The sequence below is a fragment of the Hakea prostrata genome, chromosome 11, assembly GCF_041222555.1.
Source record: "Hakea prostrata isolate BN-2017 chromosome 11, UWA_Hpros_2, whole genome shotgun sequence".
Taxonomy (NCBI): Eukaryota; Viridiplantae; Streptophyta; class Magnoliopsida; order Proteales; family Proteaceae; genus Hakea; species Hakea prostrata.
The window spans coordinates 18865409-18882155 of NC_142610.1; the positions used below are offsets into that span (position 1 = coordinate 18865409).

A 16747-nucleotide genomic window follows, 5' to 3' on the forward strand; every position below is an offset into this window, starting at 1 on the left:
CTCATAACATATCACATGAACAGAGTCATTAGAAAGCTTTAGCATTTGGTCCTTGGCTATAGATCTTACTATCTTAGTCAGAGAAGTCAAAAGCTTTCCTTGCATCATAAATAGGATTTCCCTTATCCACGATGAAGATTTCATCCCAATCTGAGTTAAAAAGGGAAAAGAAAGCAAAGGTAAGTAACACATGCATGTGTGAAGGGTGAGGTGATCGGTTCTACTGTAGGGTATCCCTTTCAGAGACAACTCAGAAAGCTATCCAAACTAAAAGTCTAGGTTCTACCAAAAAAAAAAAAAAAAACTTAAAGTCTAGGGGAGTTAATGACGTCATACTCAAACTAAAATCAATTAATGGTTGTAACCCATTTCACAATTTTAGCTGAAGAACGAAGGGTCCAGCCAATCTCAAGACCAATGCCTTAGCCTTGAGGTCTTGCTCTGTTAGTAAGACCAACTCCTCTGGATCACCGGGAGCAAACCTTTTTTTTTACCACACATTATGTGTGAAGCTCATGTCTGAATATTGAAAAAAAATTTAAAGTGGAAGCATCAGTTGGTCCCTCATGGGCCCCACATGAAATATGGGGTAGTCAAGCGTAAGGGACCCCGACAAGGGGATTCGGAGTTCCTAACTCTCACAAGTCACAATTACGAGGTCAAGGGTTAGAATCCCGTCAGGACTAAGGCGAACTCTACCTTTTATATATATAATTTGTTCCCAAGTAATGTATATGTAAGTTGCTCTAACCAAGGGGATTTGTGGTGCCTCTTTACAAAATTGCAGCCTTCACCCAGAGCCATGCAGAAAATATCATATGAACAAAAAAAAATGCAGAAAATATCATAAGAAAATCAACTCTCTTGCCTTTCATTAATTTTCCCTTCATTAACTCGAATTTACATGAAAAAAAGTCGATCCTTTTTTTACTATATAACCGTAATATACAAAAAAATATATATAAACAAATACAAAACAAGATAAAAAATTAAATAAACAATAACAAAGAAGAAACAAGCAAAAATTTTCCTAAAAAGATAGATCCACCAGGAGAGTCGTCATCGATCGGTTCAATGGGATTTTCATTCGGTTTCTGCATCCCTGAGTTTGGTTCAATTTGTAATACAATTACGAGAATAATGGGATTTGCCGAGTCCAGCTTCTGGTTTGATTGGTCTGGTTCGATTTCGGTTTCCAGCAGATTCAGGAGACCCATAATGAAACTAAAGTTTGGAGTTAAAATTCCAAAATTGAACTACCCTTTCATGGGGCGCTTCCCATAAGAATGTGGTTTTGGGCTGGTGACAGTAGAATTGGTGGCTGTATTGGTGGTTGTGGTCGTTGGGAATGACTGAGAAGAGGAAGATCTAGATGAACCACCGGCACTGGTTGAACCGGTTGCATGATGTCTTGGTGTTCTAGGAATTCTAGACCGGGGATATCCCGGTCTGGTTGGTTCTTCTAGAGTCCCGGCCCTCTTTGATAGCATTACCACCACTCTCCGCATTGTTGGTCGTAACTTTGGGTCAGCTTGTGTGCATAATAACCCAATTTGTATGCACTTGGCAACTTGTTCAGGGATTGCACTTGATACTAATGTTGGGTCCATGATCTCCAAGCTCTTACCCTTCTTGTAAAGCTTCCACACCTGCAACCAATAAACCAATATTCAAGAAGAGAGTTGAGCTCTAAAACATTGACAAGATGGATCCGCCCTGAATGCATAGTGATGGGAATGAAGATAGTGTTACAGAGGAATCGAACTCCAATACATACCCATTCAAGTAGGTTCTGACAGTCAATATCAAGATTAAATGTGTAGTTCTTCTGGCCATTGATGAGTTCCAATAAAACTACACCATAACTAAACACGTCCGCTTTCACCGACAATTGTCCATGCATCGCATACTCTGGTGCCATGTACCCACTAATTAAAACACTCATATTAGACCATATCATTTGGATTCATCCAAGTCTAGGATCTAGAGACTCGAGTCATCATCGGATCAAATGACTAGGAAACAATTTTAAGCAAAGTAAAGAGGAGTCGGGATCACCTCTCCATTGAGGGAGCACATATTGTTCTCCTAACATTTTTTTTACCATACAATAATGCATATCAAGAGAGTAGCATGTGCTCCGTGACGAGAAGGTAATTCGGACTCAGTAAGAGAAAAAAAGTTACTACTCCAACGTACTTGGTGCCAGCGATACGAGTGTTGACATGAGTCCTTGTATCGGATTCGGGGAAAAGTCGGGCCATGCCGAAATCAGCGATTTTAGGGCACCAGTTGTCGTCCAAAAGGATGTTGCTGGCTTTGATGTCTCTGTGTATTATCACACTGTGTGAATCCTCATGAAGGTACAGAAGTCCACGTGCCACACCTGCTATGACTTCATATCTTTTCTTCCAATCCAACTCTGCCGTTTTCCCTGCACCAGCACAAAAACCAACATCAACAACATCTACAGTTTCTCTACACTGCTTTCCTGCAATTAATAATATTCTTGCATTCCAAACTGCCGAGAAAGAAAAGGTCAACATGTACTAACACGGTGGATGAACATCCAACGGTGGAGACTGCGCGGACTTCGTCTTGATCACGACCCTTAAAATATGATACGTAAAAGATTAAAAGTGTTTAAGACAAATCTATTCACGTCAGTTGTGATCCGTATCATTATGGACGGCTGTGATCAAATCACATAATTGGCTTGACATTTTAAAATCATAGACACGGAATCATTTTTGGCGTTTCCCGAGGAAATCCATAGACACGGAAACATTCACACTCGAACAAACCCTTTTTAATTAGAGTCAAAGGCAACTGGAGACTTCCGTGTTTAATTAATTTTCCAAGTGAGGGGTAATTGGAAAGGAAGATTTAGAACCACATGAGATGGTGGTGACTGGTATCCTGTATCCACTCTCCACTGTTGGAAACATTTAGAACCACAAATAAAAACAATTTGGTTCATATCAAAGAAAAATGCAAAAATATAACTAAATGGCTTTGTAAATAAATCTTACCATTTTTATACGGCCATGACTGTCACCTTCTCAAAAAAAAAAATTTTATTTTATTTAAGTTGATAAAGGATCTCGTCAGGCTATTGCCGCTAACATGGTGCAGTCTGTGGTGCCAGCATTGGATGTAAGTCATACGAATTCTATTAAATCCTAGTCGTGTAAAATGTCATGTGCACATATAACTAATTTAAGTGAGAAAAAACTAGTTTTCTTTTGTAAAAAAATGAATCGAATCTATACGTGATATTCATCAAATGTTGGGCACCACAAGCACACAATATCAGTGGCACTAGACTAGCAAAATCTCTCTTGTGTAGCTAAGATTTTATAAAATCGACAGACATTCGTCCAATGCTGAACATACCACCACGGCACCATATCAGACACCCATCTGACGGTCAGCAGAAGGTAAAAGGAAGGAAGAGGTGGTCATTGGTCAATGCACGTCTGGCGCTGATGTATGAGTTCAGGTCATCCAATCCGACCCACGTCAGCAACCTCGTAATGGTCTTGCCATCATAATTGAAATTGCAACACTGTGCATTTGTGTGGGTCCCACTCTTAACCCTTGACTGCAATCGTAGGGCGTCGGTTGTAGCCGCCGTGGACGGTGGACCAAAGCTCATTTCGCTCAATGGGGAACCACTAGCAAATCAACAGCTTAGCTTCAACCAACTACCAACCGATAACGAAGAAAAAGAAAGCAAAGAAGCTAGAAGAAGCTAGAAAAAGAAAGCAAAGAAGCTAGAAAAAGCTAGAAGAAGAAGATCTAATCTAATCTTACCAATGGTGATGATTCCTACCAATTTTCTGCTAAAAATCAGTGGTTGGTTGGTTAATTGCCTTGATTTTATTCAGAACAGAAAAAAAGAGGAAGGAGGAAATGGAGATCGAACTTACTGAAGAGAATTTTGTCCAAGCTCTCATTTGAGACGTATTCGTAGACCAGAAGCTTTTCTTCTCCCTGAGCACAGTAACCCAGAAGGTTAACAACGTTCCTGTGCTGCACCGTGGCTAACAGATTAGCCTCGTTCATGAATTCTTTCTTTCCTTGATTCGATCTCTGCGATAGCTTCTTCACTGCTATCTCTCTTCCGTCACGCAATTTCCCCTGTCAGAAGGAGGTATGCACTTTCAATTATTCAAGAAATTTAAACTCCGGAATCTCCCTTAGGATTATTAACAAATACCTTATAGACAGGTCCGAACCCGCCCTCTCCAAGCTTGTTACTTGAATCGAAATCGTCGGTTGCAGCGGCAAGACTTTGCAGAGTGAATTGGATCTGTTCCTCTGATGCGATATCATCTTCTATCTGTGAATCTAGCAAATCGGCAAAACCAGAAACATGAGGAGAGTAAATTAGAGAGAGAGAGTAGAGGAATATAAGAAGCTAGGGTTTGTGATGATTACCTTTCTTAGAGAGGGATTTGAAGAATTTGATTAGAGACTGTAAGAAATTGCTGGTTTTCTTCATAGTTGATCTGTTTGAGTCATGAATTCTAGCCGATGATGATGATGGATCGATGAAGAGGATAAGAAGAGACCCATCACCCAAACATCTCTATGACTTATAACCGACGGCATCATACATACATACTCTTAATAAAATTTGCAGGAGGGGCTGCGGAAGAACAAAGAAGCAAAAAAAACCAGAAATTTAAGTAGCAGCTGTCAAGAAATTGAAAAGTAGGTTTGTTGACTCTTCCAAGTCCAAGGTATTTAAAACCGTGCCACGTCGGCAGAATCGGTGAACCCGATAAAACTCGGAATGGTCAGACCATCAGACCAGAATGAACCGGGAAAACATAGAGTTTATCTTCTTTCTTTTTTATTTTTTTATTCCATCTATAGTATTGCTATCATTGGGATAAAGCTTGGAATGTTAGGTACAAGGCGTTCGGCTTCAGTGTTGCTTGAGGTCCAGATCAATTTCCACCACCTATTTTGTGTTTAAGTGATGCAATTCAAAAAATTAAAAAAAAAAATCAAAACGGGTGGTCAAGATTGATTCATTGAACCAACATTCATTCAAGTGAAACAGAGAAACAGAGCAACCAACATTCGAGATACTGAGCTTGGATAATCAAGTAGTGGAAGCAGGCCAGTCAACCCTACTCAGCTCGGTGACTGCCTTCCTAACTAAGGAGTCAGCATAGCTATTAATCCCCCTTGAAAAAGAAAAAAAAACAAAGAACATGTAAAGAACTTAGAGGCTAGGTAAATAATATCATCAACCACATTACTAATATTAAAAGGGACCTCCGCTTCCCCTTTAACGTACCTCACCAAGAACTTGCAATCTACCTCAGCTTCCATTCAGATTGACTCATTCTCGACCACCATAACTGATTTAGACCGTAGCCAGTTCAGCGTTGCACATTAATTGCCCAGCACTGAAGCACAATCTTGTTAGGGAGCCATTGCTCAGAGTGTGGATTGTTAAAAGTCCGACTATTAATATTGATAATGTTTAGCATGAAATCTTCCAAAAGGGGGATCTAATTTAAAGGATATGATAAATTAGTTGCTAGTTGGAGTAGATCAAACACTTTTTTCTTGTAGCACTAGATCTCTGTGGAGTGGTCGTTAAAAAGTCGAGCTTGATCTATATCAATTTGCCATCCATATATCGCAGCCTCTAAATCATTCTCAAATTTTACCCAAAAAAATAATCATTCTCAATTTTTAATCTTCCTGTGTTGCAGTATAGCATCTGTTTGTCCCATACTATTCCCACACTCCAGCCTGTGCACCCTAATGATTCATTAAGAGCCCCTGCACAAATTAAAAGTGGAGAGTGAATTGTCGTAATCATAGGCATAATTGTACATAAGCATGTTTTTATTGCATTTCCCATTACTTCCTCCCTAAGTTGTGTATTTTCTAGGACCCGAATTCAATACAAACTGTGCATGAACAATTTGGGTTGGGGATTGTTTATTAAGAACTTTATTATTTCTTTCCATCCATAAACAAGTATGTTATTATAAAAATAGATACGAAACTTCTCATAGAAGTCTCGTCTAATTGAAAATCAAAGATAAAAGCTTTCAGTAAAGGTCTTCGTTCTTAGGTCAAAGGTCTAGCCGCCTAATCCTCTTGGTCTATTGACTCTATTCACAAGAAATAAAAATGTACCCAATTGACCTTGCACAATAGCTAGGTAATTTACAGTCGGGATCAGTTGTCGTCCATTGAGATAATACTATCTTAACTAGTTATCCTGCATTCAAGACACGTCAAAAAAAAGATCCAAACTTTGGGTGAATTTTTAATTTTCCAAAATACTTCCACCAATTTATAAGATTATTTAGTATGTGAGGTGACAATGTTCACCCCGCCAGCATCACAAAGAACTCGCCATTTGTCGCTATATGAGGTAGCCATGAATCATGTTCATTGGATAGACTTATAAAATGGAGTAAGGAAGGAAAGTTGGAACTAGAGGCTAGGTAGCAATTAACTCCATATATGTATTTCTTGATGCCTCCACCACTTATGCTACTATAGCTTCCCATGCCACATATTAGACTCTGTGTTGTTGATAGTATGGGTGTTGGCACTAGGTCCATAAGGGTCAAACTAGAAAGAGGTCTGCATACCATTTCCCAATCTTTCTTATCACCATTGTTTCCAAAATAGGAATAATGCTGCAAAGGCTATTTCATGTCCGCGATCCTTTCTTTTCCCACACTTAAAGATCAAAGATTGTTGTTCTTTGATAGTATTTGGCTTGAAATGTTCGGGCCCAAATCAACTTTGGATTCGTGAGAATTCTCTACTTTTGTTTGAGTAGTAGTGCAGTGTTAACATCTTTCATCATTTTAAAATCTAGGCCTCCCACGTTGACAACATCGATCCAATGAAATGAGGCCGATCTGTTTCTTCTTGGTTGGGTTCCCCTACTACAATGTTTGACATAATGAATCTATCTTCCTGCAAATTGTTTTTGGGAATCAGAAACATTGCATATTGTAAGTGATCGAGGATAGAGCACCGATTGTAGCAAAATCCCCCTTCTTGAGAAATATAAACTTATTGCTTTCCATGTTGACATCTTTTCATTTTATGGGGTATTAGGGTTTGAACTCCATGTTTTTTGGCTTTGCTCCCCTCATGGAAAGGTTACCAAGGTATTGGGCAACCTTTTTTCATTTTTATTTGTATATCTTAAATATACTCCAAGGGTTGAAAACTTAGGAGGCATTTGATTACTCTCAACAAATGTTTGGTTTTTTGGGAGATGTGTATTGATTTTGCAAGTAATCAATCCCAAAGACTTTTTGTTTTTGTTTTTGTTTTTCAAAGAATTGGTTGGTACTTTTTTATAAGAAAGATAACTATTATAAATATGGGGCTTCGTTTACGGTCTTAAAGGGATTTGAATTTTTGCCTGCTAAGCCAATCCCTTGAAGTCTAGGAATAAAATTTTAATTTGAGGTATAATTATTTATTTGTCTATCGAATATGTGTATGTGTTTCAGTGTTTGACAAGTAATCAATCCCAAAAGTGCACACCACATTCGTAACTTGCGGTGAACAATGGTTAAAATGATCAAATCTTTCTAAAAGAAATTCAAGGATAAAGTAGTCTAGCATGGCTTATCCAAATAGTATCATATTAGCTTTGCAAGTGAACAGTAATGCACACTAAAAACAATGGTTGGAACATTGATTTTTTTTTTTTCTTTAAGTGAATTAAGATCAAGTTTCCTCCCCCACACGATGACAATATATAACTTTTTATTTTGGTCAAGAGAGAATTTTTATAAAACTAGCTAAAAAAAAAAGGTTCATGAATGTGATTTTTTTTGGTCAAGATGGATGTGATTAGAAAGCATGGAGATAGTTATTGGAAAGTTGCTTTGAAAGATATCATAACAAATTTTTATAAATCATAGTTAAAGTTTATCATCCACTATAAGGGGGGTGGGGGGAGAAAACTTTGTCAAACAATGTTGAATTCTCTTAAGAAATAGATGCAATGTATTATGCTTTTTAATTCCAACATTAGATTGTGCATGACTTTTAAGCCACTGGATAACAATTAGATTTTGTAAATTACGATACACGGTATAAATTGGCACCCTTATATAAAACATTTTGACCATTTCTATGACAAACAATTTTATTTTATTAAAACATGAAATAGGCAATAATTCTCTAGAGACTCTCAACATCTTCCTCTTCACTTGCTGGTTCACTTAGTTAGCAAGAAATGATCTGGTCTTTAATGGAAAGTCCTGGTCTCCGGAGCTTATTGTGAAGAAATCCAAGAAAGCTTTTACTGAATTCTAGAACTCACAACTTTCTGTAAACATGAATGTTCCGGTTGTGGCTAGAAGCTGGTTTCCTCCTCCGGTTGCTGCTATTAAAATCAACTTAGATTTCTCTTTTTCTGCAGCAGAAAATCTTGCAGGTCTGGGGTTCATCGCTAGAGATGATTGTGGTGTTTGCCTCTTTGAGGTTTCCATCCCCTGTTCAGTCTCTTCGGTTTTCACAGGTGAAGCCTTAGCTCTTCGAGAAGCTCTCTCTTGGTCTGTGCAGGAAGGCTTGAAGAATATAGTTTTTGAGTGTGATTCCTTTTCCTTGTGTAGAGGCGTTGAAGATCCTTTTCTCCCTCTTGAGCTATATGCTTGTCGTGTGGTGGAGGATGTGAGAAGATTGCTCTCTTCTGAACCTTCTTGGTCGGTTCAGTTTGTTTCTAGGTGGGCTAATTTTGTAGCCGATACCCTAGCTAGGAAGGTCCGGTCTATGGCAAGTAGGCCTGTTTGGTCTGTTTCCGTTCCTTGGCTTCTTGAAGCTTGTACTCAAGATGTCTTGGGCTTTTCTTGCCCTTCTGCTAATTGAAAGTCTATTTACCAAAAAAAAAAAAAGAAATAGGCTATAAATTTTGGACATGTACAGTTTACCTTACATAACTTTGAAAGCCAAAGAGTGAAACATGACTACTGCATCTATTACACTTGAGTTTCGGTCTTTGAAGATAAGAACTCAAATACAAATATGAATTCTCAATCCGTGAAGGTAGAAGGTAGAAGTCTGTGCTCTCCTTACACTTTTTTATCGTAAAACATAAACAGAATCCAGATAAAACCCTCATAAAAAATGTTAACAAAATGACTAGGGGTGAATCTTTACATATGAACCCCTTAGTGATGTGATATGGTGGAGAAGTGCCAAACCCAATACAATGACTTTGACCAGAACACACGTTAGGGCAAGCATTATTTATGACTAATTGACTTTCCACGCACCTGGGATCTCATGGGTATTTTGGTAATCTTTCAAGTACGGAGACAATGAATGGTCCCAAGAACTCCAATTGGGACCATTCGGCCATAGCTAACCGTACAAACGTTTAAACAGGGCCCACAGTTCCAAATTTTAAAATCCCGGAAAATCATCTGACCGTAAAAACAAGTGTCTCTTAGTCAGTGTCAGATTAAACGGCCCAGATCATGCGATGGACTGAGCATGCGATGTGGGTCCCATGACTAATACTAGACAGTTCGAAAGACCGGGTCTACTGTCTACTGAAACAGGGTGGACTCATTATATTATTGTGAAAATTAAAAAAAAAAAAGTGCACCCATCCACGTCAGCGATCTGTGTGATCTCTCAGTGTTGAATATAGACAGTCCAATCAAAAGTAATTAAAAGACTATCGGCCGTCGATTTTTCCTTTCTTCTTTTTCACCCGATGTGATCCCAAAACTTCTTTTAAATTTCTCCAAACTTTCCTCATCTTCAACAGAACTGTTCTCTCTCTCTCTCTAGCTGATCTCTGTTGCTTTCTCTCTCCTACATTATTCATCTCTCTCTAACTTCTGTAGTTGTAGACTTGTAGTTGTAGTTGTAGAAGTGTAGTTGGTTGTCAGGTGGGTCTCATCTGTAACTTCCATGGCTACAGAACAAGTGAATAAACCTCCATCACTTCCATCGTACTCTGAGGTAAAAGGTTTCTCAAAAATCACACTAACCCCACCTTTATTTCCCCAAATTTCTCCTCGTTTTGCGTTTTTGTTCAGAGATTGAAGTTAGTTATGCTAAAATTCACTTGGGTTTGTTTCAATTTTGGTTGCTTCAGATGATATTTGCAGCGATCGCAGCTTTGAATGAGAAGAATGGATCGAACAAGACTGCGATAGCAAAGTATATAGAGTCTAAGTATGGAGATCTGGCTGCAAACTCTGATTTATTGTGGCTTCACCTTAAGAAGATGAAGGAGAATGGTGAACTCATCTTTGTTAAGAACAATTACATGCGACCTGATCCTTGTGCTCCTCCAAAACGTGGCCGTGGTCGTCCACCGAAGCCTAAAGCTCCTTTGCCTCCTGGACATGTTCCTCCTCCACCAAGACCAAGAGGTCGTCCACGCAAGCTTAAGGATGCTAACGCAGTTCCAACGCCTAAGGTTTCTTCTGGGAAGAAACGTGGAAGGCCACCCAAGATGGCAAGATCTGGTGGAACTCTGACTGCAGCAACAACTGGCTCTCCTAGACCTCGTGGAAGACCCCCTAAGGCGAAACCACAATTTGCTTCATAAGGTGATTAAGACTTTGTTGAGTAGGAACAGTTTCACTTTGTGATTCTTCTCTTCATTTCTTGGGTGTTGTTGATGTATGTGAACCTATAATTGCATGTAGCCATGTACATTGTGCAGCTAATGTTAATCTAATTAGGGTTTGTTTATTGCATGTATAAGACTCCATTAAAAGTTGAACAAGGAAATGGGTACTTCCCTCTTTCTTCTTTGCCTTTGTTAGTACAAACATTTTGGGTTATTTCAGGTAGAGGAGAGTGGAATTTTCTGATGGGTTTTGATGGAGAACTCGTGAGTACTTGCAGAACCTCTGACTCTGAGTAGTTAGCTCAACTGAAGCTGTGTACTGACTAGCAGCCTCTACATGCTTGTCACTTGGTCGACATTACTGCACACGTAGGTGTTAGGTGCGCATGATATATTAGTAATTAATACATATTGGGAAACATGTTTCATGTCTCCTTCTTACTTATCAGTTGAATTTATGGATGCCCAAGTCAGAACTTGAATGGAAACAAACATTGCAATTTTTGCTAAGTGACTGGGAAGGTCAACAATGTCTTGATGAAGATCTTTCTCATCTTCATGTTCTTAAATTGTTCAACACTGAAACAGATATATCTTAAAAACTTACCCAGGTTTGCTGTTATGTTAAGAGAGAAGAGAAATGTTTTTTGGGTCAGTAAGAGAAGAGACTTAGGTTTTGGACTTGTTGGAGTTTAATTAACTTATAATTCTTTAACCAGTGCCAAATTCATTGAAAAGTATGAGGTGGTTATGGGATTCCATCGGTTCTGATTTTAAGAGATAGTTTTTTTTCCATGAGAGTGGTAATGATTTAGATTCTTGTATAAGAATTATTCTCATACGCTTGATTCACACAAAATTCAAGGGATCGTGCTGCAAAATCTCATGCAGGTTCTACTCAAGTACAAGCCTTAATACCTTTTTATCTTTTTGTTTTAATTTTTTCTTTTTATTATAAAAGAAGAGATTTGATGAATGAGAAATGAGAAAGCAGTCAAAGGGTTCAAATTCGATTCTGTACATTGATGCAATCAACTCTGCATTCTGGAAAATTGGATTCCCTGAACAGTTGAACCAGACATAAGTGCTGTTTGGAACAGTCTTAACACTCGCTCGAAATGAAATCATGGAGGAAGCTCTTCTTTGTAGTTTGTGCCAGTACCTTTTCGGCTTTTGCTTCCTCTCTGATATAGCCACAACTGACTAAGTATTGAACTTTATCTTGCGACCGTTGGATCATTCAAATGTGTTCAAAATTTCGATCTTGACCACTCGTTGCATTTCTTGGTTTAAAACAGTAAATGGTCTCGATCACATTTTGGCGATTCAAACGGTTGCAAGATAGTAATGTGCAAGACTGAAGCAAAATCATTATCATACCATACGCAATAGATAATGGATTTCAAGCCAATCTTGTCCTCTACAACTAATTTTATTGAGTACCAATTACACTTATAATTATGAATGACGATGATATGTTTTATCAATGATTGCCTTATTGTTGTATCATTATCATCGAGTTTGGATTTTCTATCTATATTCATGGAAGATTGTGTTTCTTTGACATTTTTTCATTAAATGATTTGAATGAGGTCTACCTCTAATCCACCTTATTAGATGTAGACCCCTCTCTTAAATATGCAAATGTAAAGAAAATACAATCTTGTTAGTCAATCTCAGGTTTTTTGATAAATTAAAACCGGAACAAATTGAACCGGACAGAACAAGTAGCAAAATTGAAAGTAGATATAAAACTAGAGTCCTTTAGCTTGAAAGCCCACTAGATAGGGTAAGAAGCAACTCCACCAAATTGTTAGCTTACCCATAATGACATCTCTCACATCAAACAAATGGGCCTAAAGAAGGATGTGCTGATGTAATTCCTATGAAAATGCTTCATATGGTGAGGCTAGGGGAGGAAGAGTGTGTGCAAGAGTGAGTGATATATCCATAAAAGGGAAAACTTTTCTCATCTCCACCCTCTTATTCTCCCTTTACTTTCCTCACTCTTAAGGGATGCTCTTTTATGCGATGCTTGACTTTACATTTGTAACTTGAGACCAAGGTATTGAAACAATCTTTCAGTAAAAATCATTGGGGTAAGACTGTGTATAAATTATTCTGAGACTTTGCTTGTGTGGAAGTCTTTGGCACTAATTTGAAAATTAACAAGAATGATTCGAAAAGGTCGAATGGGAGTTGGCCGATTTAGATAAAAACTAATTGTAGGTTGCTCTTCCACTAACCCCAAGGGGTTGGCTCAGTTTACAAAGACTTACGCAGCATGAATCATGATATAAGTTCACAAGTTTGAATATCCTTGGGGTCAAGGGGAATTTAGAAACATCTCACATACATACAGGTGATGGATTCTTAGTTGTATTTGAAATCATACTAGTTGTAAAGGAAATCTGGGGTGTGACAGACAATATTGAAACTAAGACAAGAGACTTGATCCACCAAAGTAATTGCAATGCACATTCTACTACCTTGGGACCTAAATGGGTTTGTCTTTGTATACTAAATCTCATACTGTGTTAGCTTTCGTTCATTTTGGTTTGAGATGACGAATGAATCTATAACCCACAATTTCACTAAAGGTGTAGGAATTTTATTTTAACCTTCAAGTAAATAAATAACCATATTGCCTAAAACATCAAATCTAGTAGATAGCAGGAAATACAAAACCAAAATACAATTTTTTCCAAGATATTAAAAATTGAAATATAGAATTATTGTCACATTCCATAGCTTGGAAGAGAAGTCATCAGAATTTCCATTCTTCACTGATCAATGAGGTAGATGAATTCTAAGAAAATAAAAATAAAAAAATTATAAAATTTTTTTTTGGTCATGTAATATTTATGCCAAGTTATGTTCAGAAAAACTTCAACTATCATAGTAAAAATCTTTTATATACCCAGAAAATTTTCCCTTCTCTGGTGTTATTGGTGTCAACCAATCATTTCTACTCATAAACCAAACCAGACAATACAGGATGGCTATTCCTTCTGCTTCAATATTATCTGCTGCATCTAATTATCACCTTCAACTAGCTCCTTTGTCTTAAATTTTTTTCTGATTTCCGCTAGAAAAAAAGAAAGACAAGAAAATTGTGATGAGAAAGAATATTAACCAATTTTTTTTTTTTTTGAGAAATCTGATAATTTGGAAACTTTGAAAAGACTACATTCAGATTTAGATATAATACCTATAGTGTATTAGGATGTCTCAGTGATCGCAAGCTCTCTGTATAGAAACTGAAGAAATCACCTCTCATTTCTTCTCGAAATTCGCTACAACTTGAACTTTTGAAATGGTAATAGAACAATTTTTGTTCCAATGGCCAAATGCGTTTAATGAGAAGCTTAACATACCCATCACCATCTTCTTCCACATCAATAGGAGTATACGTCCCAAAGTATTCGAAAAAATTGCCGAAGGTACACATATCAATGTCATATTGCTTTACCCAAGTAAAATTTTGGTAGTCTTTCAACATCCATATCTGAATTTGATTTTGATTTGCATCACCGCAGTCAATGCAGAGTAGCCCTCTCAACACAAACAAGTTTTTAATACAACACTCATTAGGTGAAGGGATGAATTTGTATTCTTCACTTTCCAAATTGAATGCCAAGATTCTTTTTTTGTCTTTGGGACAGAGATTCCAATGAAGAGCTCCCTCCACAAAAGGTGAACTTGGATGGTTGATTTCGAAGGGAAAATCTGCTGATCGTCTCCAAATATCAGAAGAAGGAGAATTATTTGTAGCCCCCATTGTGAAAACCCTAAATTGTGTTGGATTCTGAAGAATATGATTAAAAATTGTAGTCTTTGAATGTACTATTTTATACACATCGGTAGACTTAACATATCCGATACCATAGGACTCGACAAAACCAATTTCTTCATCACAAGGATAGCTTATTGGTGGTTGCAAAGTAATGATATCACGAGTACTTGGATTACAAACATGGAGTGGTTCTTCGTCAAAATGTTGGAAACACACCAGGTCGAAGTAGGTGTGTAGCACTTTGCGGCACCTATAATCTTTCTCCCTTGACCAGAAGTCGGATATGTTTAACAACTTTCCTTCCATGTTGAAAGAGGAGCACTGGATTCCATGATGCCTCTGATGAAGATCAGAAATGTATTCCTTTTTTTCTATACCCAATAAAAGAGGTGGTTTGGACTTGGAATGATTCAAGTGGAGACGAATGAAATAAAGATCATTAGATATAACATCAAGCCATCCTTTACTAAGGCACTTGAACCTGAGGAGGGACTTCACCGGAAGCCATGAAAACACAGATAACAATACATCAAGTGGCAGTGGCAGTGGCACCACAACAGATGATGCAGTCCTCTTCGAGGTATTAACCATCTTCTTGAACGATTTGAATTGAAGCAGGTGTTGATACTAAACCTAACAGGTATTTCGGTTTTCTAGGGTTTGATTTTTATAACCGCTAGCTATTCCTTCTTGAAGGAAGAAAATTGGAAGTAAATCAAATAAGGTTGTTGGAGATTCAACTTCGAACTGAGACTCAAAGAAAGAAACGTACCTCCCTTACTGATTTCCTCTGGTAGTTAAACTTGATCAGACATAATCGATGACTCTGGAATCAAATAACTCAGACCAAGAGGAGCAGTGACCTTGAAAAACACAAGAATTGCGCTGGACCAGACTTGAGCAACTCCCTACTCCATTAGTTTCTTCTGATCTGCTTCGATGTCTGAGGAGAGAAGATTAGTAACCAATAGCAATAGCGATTCTATATAAAGAAGCGTTTGGAATAAAAAAGATTTCCCAAGGAAAGGCGGTGGGGGAGTTGTTGTAGGGTTTAGGCTTTATTTTTTTTATATACATATTTTTGTAAACAAGATGATTTATTCAAAACGAAACCCTAAATCCTAAACCTTAAAAAAAAAAAAAAAATTTAAATAAAAAAACGTAAATACCGTCATTCATGCCCCTCTCATCACTTCCCTCCCATGGTGTCTCTCTCTTCTCTCGCAACTAACTGTCACTCCGATTGTTGGAGATCTACCATTGTTGCAACAGAGAACCCACTTATACGTCGTCCTTGATTCAACAAAGAACCCACCTGAGGAATTGTACCTTAGTGTCTTCTACACGCCTAAGTTTGTCCAGAGTCCTTTGAAGCCCCTCTTACGTTTTCTTTGTTTCTCTCTAAATCGACATGGAAAACGAATTTAGGTGAATCTAGTGAACTACAAAATCTTTTTGTAAATTTTAAAACATTAAGTGAGGTTTGGTAAATAAAAAAGTTAGATTTCCCCTCGCCCACACAGGGGCGGACCTATAGAGGGGTCGGGGGCATGGCCCCCCGCATTTTAAAAACATAATATTAATTCTCTTATTTTCTTTAATTTTTTCAGTTTTTTTCTCTTCCGACATGTGAAATGTCATTATTTGGCCCCCCAAATATTGAGAGCATTTTTTAAAGGTAAAATAATAGATATAAATGTCATTCCTAATTAAAAACTAACTCATCAATCCCTATTTATTCTCTTCTCTCTCCTCTCTCCTCTCTCCTTCCTTTCTTTCTATTTATTATCTTCCCTTTCTATAAGCGTGGGTGAAGAAAATTTGGAAAAAAAAATATACTCCACAATTGGGTACTCTTTTTCTTTCTCAATTTATTTATCGTTTCTTTTTTTCCTCATTTTTTTGTTATTCTTTTTATTTGATTTTATATTCTATGTTTCTTTATTTCTTCTGCAATTTTTGTTATTTGATTTGTATTGTGATTTGAGAATAAAATGTCTCTAGTTAGTAAGGTAACTAACTACCATTGGTTTGCATCTCTTACCTAAAAAAATAATTTGGTTTACATCTCCTTCCAAAAATTTTTTTGGATTGCATCTAATTTTTAGAATTGAAGTCATGTGTATTTTTTTTTCTTCTCATATTGTTGTTTTAATTTACCTATATTTTGTCAGAAAAAATATCATTATCAATAATTTATCTTTTTTTAAATGTGTGGGCCCCGCAAAATATATGCAGGCATATTTCTTAATATAATAAAATAATTTAGTGGTGGGACCTTCAATGGGTCTGACAAGGGCCCACACATTATGTGTGGTAAAACAACATTAATGCTTCCCCAACAG

General features: G+C 37.4%; 4 protein-coding genes across 4 annotated transcripts; 2 read left to right on the forward strand and 2 right to left on the reverse strand.

Moving 5' to 3' along the window:
- Window positions 1–812: 812 nt before the first annotated feature.
- Window positions 813–4707, reverse strand: LOC149000587 (Protein kinase superfamily protein). Its single transcript, XM_089140825.1, has 6 exons — window positions 4444–4707; window positions 4223–4353; window positions 3933–4143; window positions 2200–2434; window positions 1778–1928; window positions 813–1649 (listed from the first exon to the last, which is right to left on the reverse strand). The coding sequence occupies exons 1-6, from the start codon at window positions 4505–4507 to the stop codon at window positions 1257–1259; spliced, it is 1185 nt and encodes a 394-aa protein (XP_088996951.1). The 5' UTR covers window positions 4508–4707; the 3' UTR covers window positions 813–1256.
- Window positions 4708–8352: 3645 nt separating this feature from the next.
- LOC149000588 (uncharacterized) lies at window positions 8353–8883 on the forward strand. Its single transcript, XM_089139192.1, has one exon. It carries the CDS (start codon window positions 8353–8355, stop codon window positions 8881–8883), a length of 531 nt encoding a protein of 176 aa, XP_088995318.1.
- Window positions 8884–9787: 904 nt separating this feature from the next.
- On the forward strand, window positions 9788–10733 carry LOC149000589 (HMG-Y-related protein A-like). The gene is made up of 2 exons (XM_089140059.1): window positions 9788–9987; window positions 10124–10733. The coding sequence occupies exons 1-2, from the start codon at window positions 9937–9939 to the stop codon at window positions 10580–10582; spliced, it is 510 nt and encodes a 169-aa protein (XP_088996185.1). The 5' UTR covers window positions 9788–9936; the 3' UTR covers window positions 10583–10733.
- LOC149000590 (putative F-box protein At1g47765) lies at window positions 10635–14993 on the reverse strand. Its single transcript, XM_089139193.1, has 2 exons — window positions 14619–14993; window positions 10635–10808 (listed from the first exon to the last, which is right to left on the reverse strand). The coding sequence occupies exons 1-2, from the start codon at window positions 14991–14993 to the stop codon at window positions 10635–10637; spliced, it is 549 nt and encodes a 182-aa protein (XP_088995319.1).
- Between the last annotated feature and the right edge of the window lie 1754 nt (window positions 14994–16747).